The sequence below is a fragment of the Arvicola amphibius genome, chromosome 1 (assembly GCF_903992535.2).
Source record: "Arvicola amphibius chromosome 1, mArvAmp1.2, whole genome shotgun sequence".
Lineage (NCBI taxonomy): Eukaryota > Metazoa > Chordata > Mammalia > Rodentia > Cricetidae > Arvicola > Arvicola amphibius.
In genome coordinates, this window is record NC_052047.1 from 82,488,344 (window position 1) to 82,512,250 (window position 23,907).

At 39.3% G+C, this 23,907-nt stretch overlaps 1 protein-coding gene and 1 non-coding gene across 2 annotated transcripts in view; both read right to left on the bottom strand.

The window, feature by feature from the left end:
• The window catches only part of Actr2 (actin related protein 2), a 48,168-nt gene that overhangs the window by 10,210 nt on the left and 14,051 nt on the right, over positions 1 to 23,907 (bottom strand). Inside the window, exons 3-7 of the mRNA XM_038311401.1 lie at positions 18,030 to 18,245; positions 15,314 to 15,386; positions 9,785 to 9,921; positions 9,140 to 9,289; positions 5,680 to 5,825 (exon numbers count right to left, since the gene is read on the bottom strand). Coding sequence (XP_038167329.1) covers positions 5,680 to 5,825; positions 9,140 to 9,289; positions 9,785 to 9,921; positions 15,314 to 15,386; positions 18,030 to 18,245 — 722 coding nt within the window. The remainder of the gene's footprint in view (positions 1 to 5,679; positions 5,826 to 9,139; positions 9,290 to 9,784; positions 9,922 to 15,313; positions 15,387 to 18,029; positions 18,246 to 23,907) is intronic.
• On the bottom strand, positions 6,034 to 6,166 carry LOC119806124. Its single transcript, XR_005284154.1, has one exon. It is a non-coding gene; the product is annotated as a small nucleolar RNA SNORA84 (small nucleolar RNA).

A 23,907-nucleotide genomic window follows, 5' to 3' on the forward strand; every position in this document is an offset into this window, starting at 1 on the left:
TTCAGTTTAAGAGATTTACTTCTCCCTCAAAGCAAAAAGTATCCCACAATTCAGATTTACATAAGTAGTGCCTTCTTTTAAATAAATTAAAAACAAAATGCTATCCTCCTGAGTGGAGGGTAGACGTTTCAGCATCTTCTGGATCATAGTAGTTGCCACTTTGTAAACTTTCGTTCTTTCTCCTTCATTTTTTCCTTATTTGGCTTAATTTTTGTAATGTTAAAGACATAATCCTAGATGTGTGACTCCTTTTTTAAATTGGCTTCAGTGCCATAGTGTTATTTACTGGGAATGACGCGTTTGTAAATGTCTTAACTTGCTGTAAAATGGACTAGAAGTATTTATAATTTTACAGGAAAACCTGTCTTAAAAAAACAAAACTAGAACCAAAAATAAAGCTAGGGGCTGGAAAGATGGCTTATCGGTTGGGAGCACTAGCTGTCTTTCCAAATCTGTCTTTTCAACTACCAGCACCCATGTGGCAGCTCACAATTGTCTGGAATCCCAGTCCCAGGTGATCCAACACCTTCACACAGACACACATGGAGGCAAAACAATAACGCACAGAAAGTAAAAATAACCAAATCATTTAAAATAACCCTAATGTATGAATTCCTAACTTTTGAGTCTCATTTGAAAAAACAAAATCATTGCTGGGAGGTGGTAGCGCATGACTTTAATCCCAGCACTTGGGAGGCAAAGGTAGGAGGAGCTCTGTGAGTTCAAGGACAGCCTGGTCTACAGAGCAGTTCCAGGACAGGCCCCAAAGCTACAGAGAAACTCTGTCTCAGGGGGAAAAAAAAATCATTAAGTGAATCTGACTGGAGATTAGTCCAGAATCTCCAATAATTTCTGAAATGGCCTTAAACACATTTCTGTCATTCTGTTGTTCTTACAGAAGTGAGGACTGAAGCTGGTCCTCACACTTAACAGAAAAGCACTCTACCTGAGACACATCCTCAACCCTGCTGTGTTTTTAATGAGACAGGATCTCACTATGTAGCCTAGGTTGGCCTCGAGTTTGCTACGTAGGCCATTGTGGACTCGAAATTGAGATCTGTCTGCCTCAGCCTGGCAAGAGCTGGGATTAAAGACATCTACCATCATATCCAGTTATCACTGCTTAGATAATCAAAATTCTGACCAGTTAAAAAACACTGGCAGTGTTCTTCATCCTACAATATCAAATATTCAGTCAAGATTTCTTCTTTTGGTGTGTGTGTGTGAACATTTTGTTATGTGTAGGGCAATGCTGGAGACCAAATTCGGGGTCTTGTACACACAAGCCAAGTGCTCTACCACTAAGCCACATCCCAGCCCAAGATCGACTGATTTTTCTTTCCTTCCTTCCTCCCTTCCTCCCCTCCTTCCTCCCTCCCTCCCTCCCTCCAAAGGGTCCCACGTAGTCTAAGAAGGACTCACTATGTAGCTACAGCTGGCCTTAAACAAGTGTGGAACACCACACTCAGCTTAAGATTTAATTCTTTTTTAAAAATAAAGATTTATTTTACTTTAATGTATGAGTATTTTTCCTGCACAAATGTATGTGTACTTCATGTGTGCCTGGTGCCTGATGAGGTCAGAAGAGGGTGCCAGATCCTCTAAAACTGGAGTTACATATTGCTTTGAGCCACCATGTGGGTGCAGGGAATCAAATCTTGTTTCTCTACAAGAGTAGCAAATTCTCTTAACCATTGAGTTACCTCTCCCCCAAAGATTGCTTAAAACAAATAAGCTCATTCATTTGATTAGTATGGAATTTGTTTTCATTTCTAATACACGACACACACACCAAAAAAAATTTCATGATTCATTATCAGTAAATGTTTACCTAGATAACTATCTTATATTCCTACATACTGAGAATCATGTAAAAATTTCTCAATCAAAAAAGGGTCATACCCAGGCGTGGTGGGATGTACCTTTAATCCCAGCACTCGGAAGGCAGAGGCAGGTAGAGTTCGAGTTTAAGGCCAGCCTAGTCTACATATGAGTTCCAGGCCATCCAAAGCTGCATAGTGAAATACTCTCTCAGCTCCTTCCTCCAAAAAAGCAGGGATATGATGGCTATTCTTGGTTGTCAACTTGACTATATATGGAATTAACTAAAATTCAAAAATGACAGAGCACACCTATGAGGGGCTTTTGCTTAATTTTAAGAGGGAACACCCACTTCTAATCCAGATCTTGAGGTGAGAACACACACCTTTGGTCTGGGCCACACCTGCTGGAAGTCTACGTAAGGGCACGGAAGAAGGGAGCTTTACTCTTTGCCTCTTTCTCTCTCCTCACTAGCAAGCCCATTCCTTCACTGGCATTAGAGTCTACTTCTTCAGGATTCCAGTGGATACTGAAGACCAGCTGAGACATCCTTGTGGACTAAACAGGCACTGGATTTTTGAACTGGAAAGCAGCCATTGTTGGATTAGCTAGAACACAGCCTGTACGCCATTCTAGTAAATCCCCTCCTATAAACAGATTTTATAAGTTCTCTTACTCTAAAGAACCCTCACTAACAAAGGGTGTATCATAAGTGAAAAGTTTAAGGAGCTCTAATATAAACTATAATCACCATTACAGAGAACAGTATTGAAACTCTCCCCAAAACTAAAGACAGAATTATCAAATGATTCAGCAACCTAGCAGTAAACACTTATCTCAAAGACTGAAAATCAGCATGCTGAGAAGACGCCTGAACTCCCATTCATGCAATTTTGTTCACAATGGTCAGGTCATGGAATCAACCTGAGTTACTATTATGGATGAATAAATAAAAGATATTTGGCTGACAAGATGGCTCAAAGGTTAAAAGCACTGGCTGCTCTTCCAGAGGTTCTGAGTCCAATTCCCAGCAACCACATGGAGGCTCACAACCATCTATAGCGAGATCTGGTGCCATCTTCTGGTGTGAAGGCAGAATATTGTATACATAATAATAAATGAATCTTAAAAAAATATTTGGTATATACAATGGAATGTAATTCTCCCTTTAAAAAGGAAATCTTGTAATTTGTAGCAATGTAAATAGGCTTGGAAGAAATTATGTTAAATAACGTCAGGCAGAGAAAGGCAAATACTACAGGGTCCTATTTACATGGGCTCTCAAAAGTCGAATTCAGTATCAGAGCACAATGATGGTTACCAGGGACGATGACCTGGTGACTGAAGCGAGATGTTGATTGAAAGAAATGCAACTTTGTTAGATAGGAGTCCCATCACACAACACACAGATTCTATTTCAAAATATATTATATATACAAAAGCACTGGATTTTAAGTGTGATCATCACAAAAGTTGTATATACAATAAATATTAATTAAAAACGTACATTCAAGACCTCATACCACACATACCATAAACAGAACTTTTGTCAATTAAAAAATAAATTTAAGCTGGCATGGTGGCAGAGGCAGGAGGGTCTCTTTGAGTTCAAGGCCAGCCTATTTTCAAGGCTATACAATGAGACCCTGCCCCCAAAAGAAAACTGAACAAATGCATAAATTTAAAGGTTGGGTGAGATGGCTCAGTGGGGAAAGGTAAAAAACAACTCCCAAAAGTTATTCTCTGACTTCCAAGTATGTGCCATGGCACCCCCAACCCACACACATGTAGACTAGAGTAAATAAGAATGCAGTAAAATTCATGCAGTGCTGTGGATCAAACCCAGGGTTTCATATATGCTAGTCAAGTACTGTAACTAAATCCAAAAAGTAGATATATACTAGGGTAAAATAGTAACTGGTTATAAAAATGAATTTAGGCAAGGTTAACAATGGATGTTAGGGGCAGAGTGTGCTGCGTAAAGGGACAGATCATCAACGACTCTAGAGGAGCAGGATGGGTCATCAATGACACTCAAGGGACAGAGCAGAGCGGGCTGAGGAAAAGGATGTTCAGAGTTATTTACCCCCCCAAAGGTTTTTTTATTATGTATACTATGTTCTGCCTGCATGTATGTCTGCTGCCAGTAGAGGGCACCAGGTATCATCACTATAGATGGTTATGAGCCACCATGTGGTTGCTAGGAATTGAACTCAAGGCCTCTGGAAGTGCAGTCAGTGCTCTTAACCTCTGAACCATCTCTCCAGCCCCGTTCATACAGTTCCAATGTGTGGCTTGTTTTTTGTTTTGTTTTGTTTTTTTCCCACAAGTTCTTAAGTAGGAAAGGAGAAATAGATCATTCATCGGAGGAAACAGTAAACTTCAAGTAATGCTTCAGTAAGAACATTTATATCACCAATAACAAACACCACTTCTGAATGTGATACCCCTAGGACACACCATATACAGAGTATTCTATCCAGAAATGCATACCTGAATGAGAAAATATAAAAGCCCAAATTAAAAAAAAATCTAAAATAACTAGCCTGACTTTGCAAAGATGTCAGTCAATACCTTGAACTCCACCAGAAAACAAGCAATGTAGAGCCATGATTAAATATGCATGAGTCTACCCTTGATCCTTCACAGACAGAAGACAACTGTACAAAGGACACTACGGGGACATTGTACAAAACTGAGATATGATGCTACATACATCAATAATAAATCTCTTGGATGACATATTCAACTACATAAGTGTATCTTTTCTCAGGAATACAAACTGCTAAAGAGAATTTATATATTCAGTCTGTTCTCAAATGGTCCCCAAAATTACAATTAACATAGCAAACAAACATAACATTAATATTAGCAAAAGAGTAAATTATAGAAAGGGCACACTTGCCACTTTTCTGTAGATTTTATTTTATTTTTTTTTGTCGCCCATGTTTAATTTCCATTTGCTTAAATACCCAGACCCCAAAAGGTAAGAGAAAAAAAACTATTCACATGATACAAGGAATGAACAGACCAGTTGAAGGGTTACTGACTACATTCTTGTCTGTTGTCAGAACAAGATAAGTAATGCCCACACCCTAGACCAAAACATTCTGTAGGCCTTCTGTAGATTTTAAGTTGTTTCAAAACACTAAGTTTAAAGTGGGGTCTGGAGAGGTGGCTCAGCAGTTAAAAGCACTTGTCCTTGTAGAGGACCTGATTTTGGTTGCCAGGACCCACATGGTATCTTACAAATATCCACCTGTAGCTCTAGTTCCAAGACACCTGATGCCACTTTCTGACCTCCATGGACACGAGGTATGCACACGGTACACAGCCATGCATGTAGACAAACACTCATACACATAAAATAGAAAGAAATATATCTTTAAAACACAGTGAGGGGTAGAGAGATGGTTCAGTTCTAACAATGTGGGCTGCCAAGTCTGATGAGCTTGGTCCCTGGGACCCACGTGGTAGAAGGGAACCAAGATCCACCCAAGCACCATGGCATGTGTGGGCCCACATATACATGTGTAGACACAAATAAACAATGTAATATAATCTTTAAAGGTTAAAAACAAAATAACACCTCTCCTAAAAATACAATGAGGTCAGACAATTTGTTCATTCAAATTACATTCCATTTCTTTCTTTAAAAAAAAAAAAAGACTGTATTCTTATTTTGAACCATGTTGAGGTGTGTGTGTGTGTGTGTGTGTGTGTGTGTGTGTGTGTGTGCATGTCATATGTGTGCATGAACTCAGGTCCTCTGGAAGAGCACCAAGTGCTCTTACTCCTGGGTTATATCTGTGGCCCACACACTTCTTATAAATGGTGGGGAAATGCTGTCTACTGTACCTGGTATCGATGTCAGCTGCCTGGATTGTATTAAAGAGTAATTCTGCAACACCAACCCCCTCAACATTGATCAAGTGAGGCTGAAATAAAGCTTCCGGTGCTTCAAATCTTTCTCCTCCAACTTTAATAATGCGTCCATCTGGGAGCTAGAAACAGAAAATAACCCAGTGCTAGTCAGCAAAACTCCACAACTTCCCAGCAATCTCCATAACAGTGATTCTTTTAAATACATATGTTCTGTAACAAAAATTATTAAAAGCAATAAATTTTCCTAAAATGATTTTGGGTAAAACAAAGTATCTCAGTTGATGCTCTTATTAACACCTTGCTTCATCTATTTTTTTTTTTTTTTTACATTGTACCAATGACCGGGCTATGGCAGCTGCTGAGAAGAAACAGCTGCCATGCATAAATCATAGGGTTTTTCTAGCCCATCGTATCCACTGGAGAGCTGTACCTGCACAACAGCCTCCAGCAACCACAGGGCAGTCCATCTTTTTTTTTAATGGTACAAAATGCTGCCAACTAGAAAATTCTTTGAGAAGCGACCAATGCATACATGTGTGACATCCAAATGTGCTGACTAGGCAGCACATTCTGATTATTCCTTGAAAAGCTAATGCAACCTGTCTTATTTCAACACAACTGTGATTTTATGAAGATTTTTTTAAAATAAAAAGCTGACATCAAGCACTTTTAGTAATTTTCTTTCAATAGTGTGTGGTGCAAGTATTATTTTACCACCAAATAATTTCAATAAAAACAAACAAACAAAAAGGTTTAAGAAGTTGGGCATGGGGACTGGGGAGATGGCTCAGTGGTTAAGAGTGGTTAAGGGTTCTCTGCCCTTCCAGAGAACCCAGGTTCAATTCCCAGCTCCCACATGGCAGCTCACAACTGTCTGTAACTCCAGTTCCAAGGGATATGGCGCCCTCACACAGACAAAACAGCACTATATATAAAACTAAATCTTTAAAAAAAAATTTCAAAAAAACAAAACAAACAAACAAACTAGACTCTAGCAATCTTTCTGCTTTAGCCTTAGCTAGGACTATAAGCATTCCCTGATGTACCCAGCTGCATTTTCTTATTTTTAAAGATATATATATGTAGTGTTCTGTCTGCATGTATCCCTGCATGCCATAGAGGGCATCAAATTATAGATAGTTATGAGCCACCATGTGGTCGCTGGGAATTAAACTCAGGAAGAGCAGACAGTGCTCTTAACCTCTGAGACATCTCTCCAGACCTCAGCACTGAATTTCTTACATTTTATTCTAGCCTACATTTGCCCAAACTTGCTTCTTTCCATTTACTCATTTAGTTTGTACTGGTTTGCTTATTTTTTAAAATTTATTTATTTTTATTTTATGTGCACTGGCGTTTTGCCTGCATATGTTTGTGTGAGGGTCTCAGATCTTGGAGTTACAAAGTGAGTTCCAGGACAGCCAAAGCTACACAGAGAAACCCTGTCTCTAAAAATAAGCAAACAATAAAAATAAATAAGTTTAAATAAAAGGGGGGGCTGGAGAGATGGCTCAGCGGTTAAGAGCGCTGGCTGCTCTTCCAAAGGTCCTGAGTTCAATTCCCAGCAACCACATGGTGGCTCACAACCATCTGTAATGAAGTTTGGTGCCCTCTTCTGGCCCTTCAGGTATACATGCAGACAGAATATTGTATAATAAATAAGTATTTTAAAAAAAAAAAAAGAAAGGAAGGAAGAAAGAAGACATATTTTGTTTTCAACTCCCCATCCCCGAGTCAGGCTCTCATGTGGCCCAGATGACCCATGTGCCCCACCTTTCTGTCTCTACCTCCCAAGTGCTGAGATTATAGGTGGGCACCACTCTGACTGACTTTTATTGGGAGTCTGAGGCTAAACTATATGCACAGGTGGACCACAAACTCAGAAATACTTCAGCCCCATTTCACAATTACTCAAGTTACAGGTGGGCACCACCATGTCTGGCTTTTTGGTTTTTGGGAGACGTTGGAGGAGGTGGAGGTGGTGTTAACATTTAGTCTTGCTTTTAGTCCAGGCTGACCTTGAACTAATTCACTGACGACTCTTGTGTCCAACATAAACCATGTCTTACATTGTTAGTTCTCTCACTGTTTAACTTATACTAGTTCCTTCCAAACAATTAAGACTGAAAATTAGGATCTCTAGAAAATCTTCCAGGAAAGGTTTTGGGATGAAACTATCAGGGCAAACCTGGAGGTTATCAGAAATTATAAGGTAGGTTTTGTTGTATGCTTAAAATGGTATCTTTTGGGGAGGAGGTCTCTATATGTAACCCTGGATGGCCTGGAACTTAATATGTAGACTAGGCTGGCTTCAAACTCAAAGAGATCGTCCTGCCTCTGCTCCCCTCTCCCCCAAGAACTGGAATTAAAGGCATGTGCTACCACCGCTGGTCTCTAACAATATCCTTACCCCATCTTCCTTTTCTGTCTTTTGAGACAGGGTCTCACTATGTACCCTTGGGTGTATGTACTGTGATTAAAGGCATCACTATACCCAGCTACTCTGGATTTTTTTGGAGGCCTTACCAGGCTGGCCTCATTACTTACAGGTGCTCCCGCCTCAAACAGTATTCCAAGTGTATGTGCCACTATGCCCAGCAGAGCAAGTGTTGAGCTCTGTGATCCATGTTGGCACTACTCACAAAATATGTACAAATGTAATGGATTTCAAAGTAAGTCTGAAAGCAGCCTGGATTCCAGCCCAGCTTGGGTTGCAGTGAGAACTTGTCTGAGAAAAACCAAGGCATGAATATGTCCAAGATACGTTTCTTAGATTATTAGCTCCATGACATGCTACAAAATTTTGAGGTTCATATGGGGAATGCATGAATGCAATCCCACCATGTGGGAGGCAGAGGAAGGAGGACCTTATACTACATAGCAAGATTTGGTCTCAAAAACCCAAGAATCTGAGAAACAGGCATACTAAATTTTCACAACTGCATACATACTGGCACATGAAAGGACCTGGGAGTCACACAGCAATGAGATAATAATTATCTCCAAAACTTATTTGACAATTATAATGTATTCTATTTTGTGTAACTCATAAGTAGCACCCAGACAAATAACACTGTACAAAACATGTTGAGAAATGATATTCTGAAGATGCTAGAATCTCAACTAATATTTCCATTTCTAATTACATTCTAATTTAATTCTTGTTTTAATTCGCAATACATGGTGTCTTCAATAATTATATCATGAAATCTTAATGTAGCAGGAGATATTTAAGTCATAAAAATATATTAAACAAATCCAAACCACAAACACGGAAAGCAGAGACTAATCTGCTGGGTACATACAAGGCCCTCGGTTTGATGTCCAGCAAACACAACAAAACAAAAACCAAACAAACCCAAACTCTAAGTGATGCTAATAAACAGAGATACCCCTTTTCAGCCCACAGATGTACTTCACACAGGATACTTACTGTATAGGACTCTACTAACACTGTGGTCTCTAAGGCCAGCTTCTGCTCTTGCTCAATATTGTAACCCACATAACACAGTTTTTCTTTAATCATGCGAACTGTCTCAAAATCAGCAGAATGGTTGAAGGCATATCCTCGCAACAGCAGCAGCTGCCATTAAAACAAACAAACAAACAAAAAACCCAGCAAATTAATAATCCATGTAAGTAAGTTCCACTGTAAAAAATTAAACCCTTGTTGGCTACTAAGATGGTTGGGCAGGTAAGAGGCACTTGCTGCTATGCCTGAGCTCAACCCTGGAGTCCATCTCAAGGTCAATAATGACATACTGGGTGATGTTAGAAACCTTGTACATGAATATTTTACATTTTTATTATTTTAAATTATGCGTATTATATGTCTGTGTGTGGGTATGTGCATGCTAATACTGGTGCCTGAAAGGTCCAGAGGAAGGCATTAGATTCTACAGCGGTAGAAAGGCCAAGATGAAAAGCAATGAGAACTGTTTCTCCACAAGACCAGCATGTGCTCTCGACTGGCTAGCCAGCTCTCCAGCACTTAAATTGTTTTAGACACTGATTTTTGTGTAAAGTCAGTAAACAAACTGAAAAAGAAAATGAGCTTTTATAATTTCCTTTCACTTACCTTGATAAGATACCTGGTAATATCCCTCCCAGCAATATCCAGCCTTCTTGTAAGGTGAGGGAGAGAAAAGCCTTCATACACTGGGCAAATATGAGTTACACCATCTCCAGAGTCCACCACTACCCCAGTCAATAAACCTGCACAAGAACCAGAAGGTTTTTAGAGTCGATTCAGAAAAATCAAAGCCAGAAAATCTCAAATATAGCAGAGATGCCACCCAAGGAAAATCAAGCAATTAATGAGTACTCCTTTCCTTTCTTTTTTTGTTTTGTTTTTTCAAGACAGGGTCTCTTTATGTAGCTCTGCCTATCACAGAACTATGTAGACCAGGCTGGCCTTGAACTCACAAAGATCCACCTGCCTCTGCCTGAGTGCTGGGACTAAAGGCGTGCACAACTATGCTTCCTTCAGCACTTCGTTTCTAACCACAGATGGAAGTGCCTGTTCCTCAATGATTTCCTTTCTTTACATTCTTATTTGTATAGGGGTACACATGTAGAAAAGAGGACACATGTATGCCATAGCACATGTGAGGTCAGAGGACAATTTATGGGGGTGGGTTTTCACCTTTCACCACGTGGGGCCAAGGGAATCCAACTCAGGTTGTCAGGCTTAGTGGTAAGTGCCATTATCCACAGTCCTCTTGCCCTGGTGTTTTTCCTGTAGGGTTTCTAGTTCAATCACGGGCTGCTTTAAGAACTTAGGAAGAAAGACCCTGCTACAGTTTCCTTTTCAACCTAATCAAAGCCCCTTAAAGTGAAATTTTCTAAAGTATAATGAATAATTTATGGAAACTTTGGAAAGTGACTCTTACACCAAGTTACAAGATGGTAAGTAAATCTGCTAAAACCATCAGGCCTGGTAGCTCATACTTGAAGTTGAGCTCTTAGGAAACTTGTGATGGACTAAAATTTCTAGGTCATGTATCTCAAAAACCTAAAAATAAAGAAAACAAGGCCAGCAAGGACTACAAGGTGAGAGGTCATCTCACAAACGTTAAAAAAAAAAGTCATCAAAGGAAAGTAAAAACCAGCACCAACTGAGAACTATACCCCATCTCTCACTCCTCACTTATAGGATGACTAGAGAGTTCCCCAGCCGGCCAGAGCTACACAGGCAGACACCAATCTTGAGGAAATGTCTAATACATAGAAATACTACATCACTACATCGGTCATTCTTGGTTAGGCAAAGTACCAGCTCAGTTATGGAGCCCAGTCAAGAATGACCATAACTAAACCTATGACAGAAGAAAAGCATAACTGGGGTGTAGTGCAGCAACAGAGTGGGAGCCTAGAGTCTGTAAGGCCTGGGTAGGTTGTAGCCAAAAGCCCATAAGCAACAGCAACAATAACAATAAAAAAGAGCAAGGGAGCTGGGCAATGATGGCACACACCCTAATCCCAGTATCTGAGAGGCTGGGGCAGGTGGATCTCTGAGTTCAAGGTAAGCCTGGTCTACAGAGCGAGTTCCAGGACAACCAGGACTATATAAACCTTGTCGACACCCCCCCCCACATACCCCGTCACCCAAAAAGGGAAGGGAGCTGCTGCTGTGTCTCCTGATTACCACCGAAAAGATTTATTTTACTTTTGTTGTTATTAAGGCATCGAGTCTCACCCTATTAAGATATCATACCCATACTGCCCCAGCAGCCTGAGCAATGGGGTATACACTAGAATGACAGGTGCGCACAACGTCTGGCCTGTGCACCTGAAAAGCTGGAACAGAAGTTGGCAAGACAATAAAACACTTTGCAAAGCAAGCCTGGTGACCTAAGCTCAATCTATGAACCCCACGTAAAGATAGGAGGAAATCACCAACTGACCTCTAAACACATGCATGGCATTATTATCACCCCCTCCACACCACACACAAACACTAATAATTTTTAGTAAAATATTTACTTTTATATTATTTGTGTGTGTGTGCGCGCATGCACGTGCTTGCCACAGCCACAAAAGGACACTGAAGTGCCCGAAGCTGCACTTATAGGCAATTGTGAGCCACTCAACATGAGTGCTTGGGATCGAACTCAGTTTCTCTGGAAGACTAGCAAATGCGGAGTCATCTCTCTAGGCTACAATAATAAAATTTTTAAAAAGGAAAAAAAAATGTTTGAAAAAAGCCAAGAGTCAATTCTGAGGGAAAAGAAAGCTTTTCTAGTTGGGCACACTAGGAAGACAAGGATACGAAGGACCAGGTCAGACTGAGTGTGGCACTAATGCAGCACTTCAGAGACAGATGCAAATGGGACCAGCCTTGTCTACACAGCAAGATCTAGACTAGCCAAGGCTACACAATGAGACCCTGACTAAAAATAATGTAGCAATGTAGCAGTATTCTAAGCCATCCTGGGTTATACTGGAAGCTGAAGACCAGCCTGGGTTACACGAAACACTATTTAAAAACGAGAAAAACAGAACTTTTAAACACACACACACACTCTCTTACATATTAATATTGTACATGTGTGCAGAAGACAATTTTATAGAAAAATATTCTTCTTTTCATCTTTGTGTACAGCTCAGGGGATCAAAACTCAGGTCTTGCTGGACAGTGGTGGTGCACGCCTTTAATCCCAGCACTTGGGAAGCAGAGGCAGGCAGGTCTCTGTGAGTTCGAGGCCAGCCTGGTCTACAGAGGTAGTTCCAGGACAGTCAGATACTCACAAAAACAAAACAAAACAAACAAACAAAAACTCTGGCAAGCTTCTTCACCAGCCCTTTATAACTTTTTTTCTTTTTCCTGAATATACATTATCTATAATTTGCTTTTATTATTTCCTCATCTTTGAATGATCTCTCTACCCTTCTCTTTCTTTCGTTTTTTTGTTTTGTTTTGTTTTTGTTTTTTGAGACAGGATTTCTCTGTTTAGTCCTGGCTATCCTAGAACTCATTCTGTAGATCAGGCTGACCACTGTCTGCCTCTGCCTTCCAGTATTCAGGAGGTGTGCGTCACCACCACCCAGCTAAGCTGTTCTTTATTTATTTTGCCCTTTTTCTTTCTTATTACATATAATTTACATATAATACACATCCATTTGCCTATGGATATATCAAGAACTGTAAAGATGCTTACGGTCATCTTCTTATGTAAATGCGCATGCACTGTTATATGTTTATCTTTGACAAATGAATAAATTTATAAACAGTCCCATTTTTAAGCTGATATAACTTGTTTTCCCCTGATTAATGTGGCAGATTGATAAAACCACTATACTGCTATCCTGATTTTTCCAAGATATTTGGTATGTATGTACCTGCAGAGGACAGGGTTGCTATGGCTGTCTTCCTCAATTGCTCGCTACCTTACTAAATTTTCAAAGGTTATTTACTTGCTAATTTCTGCGTGTATTTATGTATTTGTGGGCACCAGGTATCCTCCCTCCCCCGCCTACTCCTTTGAGGAAGGGTCTCTTTCAGAACTGGCGTTTTCTCTGGTAATTTGGAAGCCTGCAAACCCCAGCAATCTCCTGTCTCCACATCCATCAGAACTGGAGTTACAGGAATATGTGGTTTGTTTGGTACATGGGTGTTGGTATCTGAGAAAATTCAATCTCTTACTGACCCTGACTCACTGATCAGGACAGACTACTTGGCCCAGCAAGCCCCCCAGAATCCTCCTGTCTTGACCTTCCTGGCGCTGGAATCAGAGGCACGTGCTGCTGCACATGGCCTTTATGTGGGTGCTGGGATCTGAATTCAGGCTTGAGAAGCTGGCATTTACCTACTGTGCTATCTCCCCAGCCCCAAAACAAAACAAGGACTCTTAGTAGTGCTATACCCTTTGATCCGTTGTCTGTCTTTTCAATTCCTGTCCTTTCGTCTGTGTCTTCTCTGACTACTCATACCTCAACCTGAGATTTCCCAATTTCAATCTTTTCTATCCACTCAGACTGGACTAAGCAAAGAGACATATCTTCCTAAAACAGTAGGTCACTTCTTATTTAAAAACCTCCTGCAGGTTTGAATGGTAGTATTGTCCGTTGTTCTTGTTAAAATTTATTTTTATCATGTATTTTTGTGTGTTTGCAGGTGTATATGTGTGCACACGAGTACAGTGCCCACAGAGATAAGAAGAGAATACCCAGTCTCCTGTATGCTGGGAATTGAATTCGAACTCTCTGGTCCTAGAAGCATCCTCTCAGATGACTTTAACATATGTCAAACTGACATAAAACTACCAGCACACTAACCTTTTGAAATATTTTTTAAACTCAAGCCAATTCTGAGGACAAATTCTATGTTTACTTTCAATTTAGGTTCAATTTACTCATCTTTATTTTGTGTGTACTCATTTTTATTTTGTGTTGTCTGCTTGTGTGTCTGCACCACATGCCTGTAAGTGCCTAAGGAAGCCAGACTAGGACATCAGAAATGAAGTTACAGACAGCTGTGAGCCCATAGGAGTGTTGGGAATTAAACCTGGATCCTTTGGAAGAGCAGCCAGTGCTCTTAACTGATGAGCCAGCTCTAGCCCCTCGTAATGCATAAAAATTTAAAACAGCTGAAAAGGAAAAAAAAACCTATTAAAAAAAAAACCTGGGGGCTGGAGAGATGGCTCAGCGGTTAAGAGCACTGACTGTTCTTCCAGAGGACCCGGGTTCAATTCCCAGCACCCACATGGCAGCACACAACTGTCTAAAGATCCAGTTTCAGGGGATCTGACACCTTCACACCAATGCACATAAAATAAAGTTAAATAAACCATAAGAAATAATTAAAAAAAAAAAAACCTGACGTCACTGTAAGCTTAGCCTCTTATTTAATAAAGCAAGTGAAAATGTGTATAGCCTTTACATGACAAGTGGCAAATTGTAAAAGTGGCTAGGCAAAGTGCTTGTTATACAAGCAAAGGACTAGCGTCTGGACTCATAAACAACAGGTGCAGTAGCAACACAGGCTGTGAGCACTGGGAAGGAGATTGGAGTATCCAGTCATCCTAATCAGTCAGTGAATTCCAGGTCAACTAAAGAGGGAAGCTGTCTCTAAAGAGGAAGCGTAGAATGAGAAAGATACCTAATGTTGACCTCTGGCCTCCACAAGCATGCATCCCTGTGCACACATACATATGCCACACAGACTAATGGACAAACACACATACAACTGTCAAGTTTTGAAGTGTGGTCTTATATAAGTAAAAGTCTTTTCACTTTTTATTTATTTTATCTATAATAGTGTTTACCTGTTTACCAGATGCATGCAGTGCCCTTGGTGTGAAGAGGGCAGAGGATCCCTCTGTACCTGCAGTCATAAACGGCTCCAAATGGAGAAACAGAAAACCTGGGTCCTTGGCACGAGCAGTCAATGCCCTTAACCACTGAGTCAACACTTAGGAGGCAGAGGCAAGCGAATCTCTGAGTCTGAGGCCAGCCTGGTCTACAGAGCGAGTTCCAGGACAGCCACAGCTGTTACACCGAGAAACCCTTTCTTGAAAAACAAATGGAACAAAACAACACACACACAAACACATACACACACTAGTGTTTGCTAAATTAATTTTCTTAAAAGTTAAGCTTTACTTACCTTGAGCATACAAAGTCAGAACTGCCTGGATGGCTACATACACACCAGAAAATTGGTAAGTTTCAAACATTACCTGAAAATGGAAAGAGAAGGAAAAAAGGAAGGTGGTTTATACAGAAAACTTTATATCTATTTATATACTTTCTTCATGCTGACATGGCAGATCAGTTGATTAAGATGCAATCAAAGGACCCTGAGGAATCATCTATTCTAATGAGTTGTTCTTGCCCTTATAAAGCCTAGCTTTGATTTCTATTATTAGGGCAGAGTTCTGGATACACGCATGCATGTATGGCTGCAAGCATATATGCACACCTGAGTCAAGTCCTAGAGCATTTGTAGGTGCTACAAGCAAAGATTTCTGAATACAATATAGTCAGTGGCTAATCAGTATGAAAGCAAGTTTCACACAAAATTTCCTAAATTGATATCCCTTTTAAAAATTACCTGCCTGGGACCAGCAAGATTGCTCAGCCAGTAAAGGTACGTGTCTGCAAGTCTAACAACTTGAATTTGAGCCCAAGGGCCCACATGGTAGGGTAGAGAAATGATTCTCGTAAGGCGCCCTTTTACCGCCATATACACAGCGTGGCAATCCTTCATGCCTGTGCTAGCTCACATGTGCGTGGCTGTGCGCGTGCGCGCTCTCTCTCTCTCTCTCTCTCTCTCTCTCTCTCTCTCTCTCACACACACACACACACATCAAAAAAATCAATATAAAATATCTTTTTGGGACCAGAGAGATGGCTTAGCTGTGAAAGGCCAAGTTCAATAAGTTCAATCTCCAGAACCCACGTGGTAAAAAGCAAAAACCAACTCCCCCAAAATTGCCCATTCACGGACATTTATATATAAACACACACCACATAAATAATAAAGAGGAAAAAATATCTATTTCCCCCAAACTAAGTCAAAACTGGCTCTATACCCCCCCCCAGTTAAAAACAAATAATAAAAGAAATAGAACTGGGGATGTAATCCAGCAGAAGAGTTCTTTCTAGTTTCAATGAGACTGGAATGAATGAATGGTAAGATGAGGTGTGATGTGGGATTCTCCTCTGTATGCTATAAATACCATTGGCTAACAAAGAATCTGTCTTGGGCCTGGCAAGGCAGAATACACTATAGACTTAGGCCGGCAAAACTAAACTGAATGCTGGGAGAAAGAAGGCGGAGTCAGAGAGACACCATGAAGCCAAAGGACAAAGATGCAAGCTGCCAGCTGGAATCTTGCTGGCTGGAATCGAGCCTCGTGGTAAAATATAAAATAATAGAAATGGGTTAAATTAAGATGTAATAGCTAGCCAATAAGAAGCTAGAGCTAATAATAGGTCAAGCAGTGATTTAATTAATACAGTTTCTATGTGGTTATTTTGGGGCTGACCATCCAGGAACAAACAAGCAGCCTGCTACTACAGAGGAGAAGACAAAAATTAAAACACTAAGTTGTCAGATGTAGAGACTGCTCAGTTGCCCAGCCCACTGCCTCTCTACTTGAGTCCAGACTGTAACTCCACTTCACACTGAACTACACTGAAGGGAGGTATTTTCTTGGGCCCTCCCTGGCCATATCTGCATTCATTCTCTGCAGCCCATGTCAGCTGAGAAAAATCTTAAATGATTTCTTTTGGTCTTCTATTGTAATCACTCACTGACTGATAGGGCTATCACTCTGAATATTTAGATATTTAACAACTGACTGCAATGAGAACTATACAGAACTTCAATTTTACAATTCTGGAATATTCTAACATTCTATTCCAACAACGCTTTAATAAAGAAGTAGTGCTGTGTGTGCATATACCAACAAAATGCAAAGCCCTCCAAAGTCCATTATTTAAATCAATAACAAAGTTCTGCCTGCCCTCACCTCAGCAGCCTTTTTAATCTTTTCAGCAGGTTCTTCCCGCTGGACCCAGCCTTATCTCCACTGCCTCCTCTCACTTCTTTGATGAAAAGTATCATCTCAAAGACTTCCTAGTTTTTACCTTGAATCCCAGGTTGTTGTATTGAATTACACACACACACACACACACACACACACACACACACACACACACACACACGTTTTACTATTTTTCCATTAGTCTTATTACTTTCTAATAAACTACTTAATTTAATCAGCTAACTTTTGGGGAGGGAGTGTTCTCATCTACTAGCACATACATGGTGACTGTCCCTTATTCAAAATGCTTGAGACCAAAGAGATTTTGATATTTATTTATTTATTTATTTGGCCAGTCAGTCAGTCAGTCAGTCAGTCATTTTATTGGTTTTTCGAGACAGGGTTTCTCTGTAGCTCTGAAGCCTGTCCTAGAACTCGCTTTGTAGGCCAGGCTGGCTTTGATCTCAGAAGAGTTCCACCTGCCTCTGCCTCCCTGAGTGCTGGGATTAAAGGCGTGTGCCACCACCACCCAGCTGGGATTTCTAATTTTAAATTTGGAATATTGCCTATTTATCAGGTGAATTCCATGATAATATTCAAAATTTATCTTACAAAATTCATAATTTCATAAGCATCATTAACATGATCAAAGCATTTCAAATTTCAAATCAGCAACCGTCAATTTGTAGGAAATGCAAAACAATCAAGAGCTAGGGAGAAATGATTACTTTTATTTATCCTTAGCAGCAGAAGCAGCAAGAAGAAAAAAAATTCTGTTTTAACATTCTATCACAGAGGTACACAAGGATATCCAGCCCATCAAAAACTCACCTCTACAATCTTCTCTCTGTTTTTGGTTGGGTTCATGGGAGGTTCTGTGAGTAAAATTTTGCAGTTTCTGGTGTCTATGTTCAGCTTCTCTGGCCCGAACGTGTAGTCCCACAGGTGTTTCATGTCGTCCCAGGCTCGCACGATGCCGTTCTCCATGGGGTAGTTAACCTCCAACATGGAGCGCAGCTCACTCGCCTCATCGCCGACCATTAGGTCCTAGAGGACAGGGCAGCAAAGCTTTAAAACTAAGTTTTATGTAAAGAAGCTTTAGACAACTGTATTCCTGGATTTTAAAAGCTCGAGAATAACTGAATTTTAACTTTTCTTGGACTTGCAGATCAAGTATTTTATTCCAAAGCTAATACTCTTTTCTTTTAAAACAGCTTACAAAGTTCAATCAATATTTTATGTACTATGTATTTAAATCAATAAATTGACCTTACCTTTAATACATGTTTCCAAAAGAAGAGCATTAGCACAAATAAACCCCATATTTTCATATTTTGAAGGGTTTTGTATGAGGTTTCATCTGTTTCTTTTGCTCAAATGTTCAAAAAATAAGTCCTGTGATATGTGAAATAGCACATCGGGGGAAAAAACTTGAAAAATGCTCAGTGAACACAAGCACATTTCTTTCTACTATCAAAATGATTTATATCAATGTAGATGCAAAAATCATGATTGTTTGTTTCTCTATAACAATGCATTACTTACACACACCCATTAATGGACTTCACAAACGTCTATCCACACATGTATGCATTAAAACAACTCCTTCAAAGTTCTCCCATGGGCAACATTTTTAATCCTGAAGTGTAATACTGGAGATGAATGCTATCTTTCATGAAGCACAATACTCATAACCTGTCTTCAACCAGAGTTGAAGGAGACCCACATAAAAACAAGGCAAACAATATCTTAATATTTAAATGTTTTAGAAATCACCAATCCAGATATTATTTCTACATTAATGAATTCAATTAAAATTTAGTACCAGAAATAGCTATTTGGTATAATAAAAGTTTAAATTATGAGGAAATGAAGAAAAGAAACTGCAAAACTAACATGAGAAAATGTAAAATGAAGCTTTTACAAACTATGACCTTAAGGGGTGGTAGGGTCCAATCTGCAACACTGGGGATAATGGGGGAAAACCTGGCCTAGAAATGTCCCAGAAAAGTAATTTTAAACCTGAAAACCAGGATAAGGAGTCTACTAAAAGTCAGATTTCTGAAACATACACTAATGGCAAAGGAAAACAAAGTTCACTAAAACTTTTTATAGCAACTAATTTCTTATAAAGTCAGTTTTCCCAAAATTAACACTGAAGTTCCTTGACTATTAACTACTCAGAATCTTCAGGAAGAAAATGGAAAACTGGAAAGATCTCTACTTGCGAACTCTGGAGACAGGTATGCATGGTGAAGTATTTAGGGAGAAGTATACTACTATCTGTTCCTTAGTGAAACACCAAAAATAAACAACAACAAAAAAACAAAACAAACAAACAAAAAAACCGGGCCTTTTGATGGATGTATAGTTATGTAATTAGCCAGAATAATAAATGTTTTGTTTCTGAAAGAGGGTCCATTTATGTAGCCCTGGCTGTCCTGGAACTCTATGTAGAACATGCTGACCTCAAACATACAGAGATCTGTCTCCCTTTTGACTCCCTAGTACTGGGATTAAAGTTGGATAGAAAGTGTTGTCCCTACACCTGGTTTAAAATAACAAATATTAATACTGAAATCTAGGTGATTGATATATGGAATCTGTAAAACCTGTTTAATGTAGTTATATGCGTTAAACAAAAATTTCTTAATTAAAAGCAGAGAAAAAAATCTATACCTGCAAATATATATGCTACTTTTAGCTATTAAGTGTAATTTCATACCTATTTGTCATTTATTTGTTCCTATGATAAATGAATTTTTATTATACTATACAAGACAACTGAGTTAGATAATTAGTTGATTGATAGTTACTATTATTTCAACCAATTTAGAGTAAGTATAATACAATTTCAACAAATTAAACTTACTTTTATTCCTCTGAAGAACAGAGGTTTATTGCTGAATGGTGATGGTGGTGCCTATCTTTGATCTTTGATCCCAGCACTTGGGAGGCAGAGGCTGGCTCAAGGCCAGCCTGGTCTACAAAAGTAGTTCCAGGACAGCCAGGACTACACAGAGAAACCCTGTCTCAAAAACCAAAACCAAAACCAGAGGCTATAGCAACTCAAAATAAAAGCTTTATGAATCTTCTTCTAGGGTCACACATATTATGAACTATTAACCGAAAGGGCCATCTGACATTGAGTGTATTCCCCTATGAATAAAAAGGGACATTTAAGAATTGAGATGTATGAGTTCAAGGGACTTACTGAAAAATTTGTTGATAAAATTGTTTTTTAAGCCCTCAAACAGCCAGGGATGTTACGTAGCTGGTATAGTGCTTACTCAGCATGCATGAAGCCCAGGGCTCCATCTCAGTACGGCCCAGTATCAGGTACGAGGGCACGAGGGCACGTTGTAACCACAAAACTTGGAAGGGAGAGAGCAAGAGATCAGAAGTTCAAGACCAGCTTGAGATATCTGAGACTTTGTCAAAAAAAAAAAAAAAAAACCAACGAAAAAAATTAAAAAAAAAAAACAGAACACAAGCAACAAATGGCAGGTATTGTGGCACACACTTATAATCTTAGTACCTCAAAGGTCTAGGTAGGAAGATGGAGACTGTCAGAGTTCAGGCTCAACCTGGGCTGCATAGGAAGATCAAAACAGGAAACAGCCAGGAGTAGTGGCACAAGGTTGTAACATCAGCACTCCAACGAGGGAGGCACTGGTCTACAGAGTCAGTTCCAGGACAGCCAGGGCTACACAGAGAAACCCTGTCTTGGAAAACCAAAAACAAAGAGATAGAGGCAGGAAGACCAGTACCTCAAGGATATCCTAGGCTCCACAGAAAGTTTGATTCCAGCCTAAGATATATGAAACCTTGTCTGAGGAAACACACACACACACAATTAATAACCAAAACCTCCAAACAAAACCTAGACCATATATAAACTTTACCTTAGAGCCTTCCAATTTTCAATTGTCAAAAATGCTAATAACCCAGCTGGCCGGTGGTGGCACACATCTTTAATCCCTGCACTAGGAAGGCAGATCTCTGTGGCCTGTTACTGATCAAGTTCCAGGATGGCCAAGGCTGGCTACACAGAGAAATCCTGCCTTGAAAAACCAAAAAACCAACAAACAATCAAATCAAAAATCTTAAGTTCCCTCCTCCCTTCAGAAGCGAGCAGGAAATGCTCAGAGCAGCCCTGAAATTTCACTGTTGCCGCCACTGCACTGCAAGCCTACACCTCACCTGGTGCTTAGAACTCACAGGAAGCTGGGCAGCGGTGGCGCACGCCTTTAATCCCAGCACTAGGGAGGCGGAGACAGGCGGATCTCTGTGAGTTCGAGACCAGCCTGGTCTACAGAGTGAGTTCCAGGACTAGCTCCATAGCTACTGAGAAACACTATCTCAAAAAAAAAAAAAAAAAAAAAAAAAAAGAAAGAAAAGAGAAGAAAGAGAGGGGGAAAAAGGAACTGAGACACTGGGAGACAGTCATTTATTTAGAATAAATTATATTTGCCAAGAATGATTTTGAACAATGTCACTCTGAACTAGAAAATAGAAAAAACTACAAGCTTTAAACCACAATTACATCCCTATAAGGAAAGTCTCTGTAATCAGGGACATGCAGGCTAGAATTCGGATTACAGGGTGAAGTTACTTCTCAAAATACGTTCTTTCTCTTCACCCAGCATACTGAGGATTTTACTTTTATACTGAAAGAACAATACCAATCAGATATTCTATTCCTGGTTTAAAAAGAACTTTAAATTATGCCTATACTATTCTCTACAAGTACGCCCTGTGTAAAAGTCTCTTCAGTATTTAAGACAATGCATGCTCTTTTATTCAGGAAAAAAAATTCCAGACTTAAAGACTACCACAAAAATGTAATAAGAGTCAAATGTCTGGGACAGGCCCAGCAAGCCTCTAGTTTGTTTGTTTGTTTGTTTGTTTGTCTGATAGAAGGGAGGTCTATGCATGCTATTTACTCATGGGGGAGGGCTTTTACTTGTAGAAAAGTTTGACAGGGCTGTAATTTTTTTCTTATTTAGTCTCAGATAATGTCAAACCTACTCATCAGTAAGGATGACGTGGAAACAGATTTTATTATTTTTTTCTCTTATGATTCATGTATAAAATAAAAATTTACTCAGTTTATCAAATACATATATGTTACCATACTGGCTGCAAATAGATGCATTCAGTATAATAGGAAATATATAACATCAATCAATAAACTTAAGTCCCCAAATGTAACAAATTCACCCGTTTTCTATCTGTATCACATAACTACTTCATTTCTGTATTATGCACACCACATTCCATTTTAACATTCATCTACAAAAAAAATAAAAAAAATTCAAAACTATGTTAGTAATTAGTTCTTGTTTGGTTCATTGTATGCAATCAGGAAAGTATAGAACTATTAGTTGCTACAAAACTGAAGAAATAAAAAAAGGTTAAAAAATAAAGTACTTAAAACAAAAACATGGATTTTCCCCCTCCCCGATACTAAAGGGACACAAAACAACAACTCCTGTCCCGCCAGGCAAAGGTGAAAACAAACAGAGCGTGTGTGACCTCACTTACCATCTTTTTGTTATTCTACTTCAACAGGTCAAGAAAGGTGAAGAAAGAGAAGGTAGAAGAAAGAGTCAGAAAAGGCCTACATAAAATCCTCACTGAAATGTTTAAACATATAAGCAACAGAGACAATTAGGCTGAGGTCAGATGCAGTACGACTATATCTTATGGTGTTAATTATCAGAGCCAAATGAACACGGACAGTAATTACTTCTAAATGAAAATTAACTAGATGATTTAAATTCCCATTGTCTTAGTCTACCATCACATTTTAACTAACAAGACTTACAAATATAAGTCAATTCACTAAGCATGGGGATTTCAAAATTAAATTGAACTTTGAACTTCAATTAAGAAAACATGGGAAACATATGGTCTAGCTCAGTGAGAATTTAGCTCAGGTGTGTTCATCTAACTAAGCCCTAGATTCAAGTGAAAGAAAAGCAATTTAGCTCGAAAGGCTTCAAAGACAGCAGCGTGAAAAGAACTTACGTAAACACAGAACGACAAATTACATCAGCAATCGCTACTGGAGCCGTCCCTGAAAAATGTCTCATAAGAAAACTATTGATTTTTTAACTACTTGGCCTTTCTAAGAAGCAAGAAAATAAAGAGAGAAGAAATGTGTTGTTTTTGTTGTGTTGGAGACTAAAAATGACTATATATTTTTTTTTCTGAACTTCAAAAATGCTATCATTCATAAAAATGTTTAAAAGCCAGACATTAAATAAAATACAGTATTTACACTCAGTTTTCCCTCATCACATTACTAGCTGAATTTCAAGCTGAACTTCTTTCAAGACACAATTTGCCAGGCTTCCTGATGCACACCTCTCCGAGTTCAAGGTCAGCCAGGCTATATAGTAAGACTTTGTTTCCAAAAAAAAAAGATAAAATTCAATCAGAATGAAAATTTATGAAAAGAAAAAGGAATCCAAGAAGATTTCCCTGAAAGGCCTATCCTAAAATGTCTTATAGTGAGTGAACCACTTAGTTGTTGAAACCTACCAAAGGCCAGAATTCACTTTTAGGTTTTTAAAACAAACATAGACCCTAAGTTTCCATGTGTATTTTTATCTATTATGTAACTCAATTCTCTGTCTCCCACAGTAGAGACCTAAAACACAGGAATCTGTATCATCCATTACACCTGTCACCTTCTTAGCAC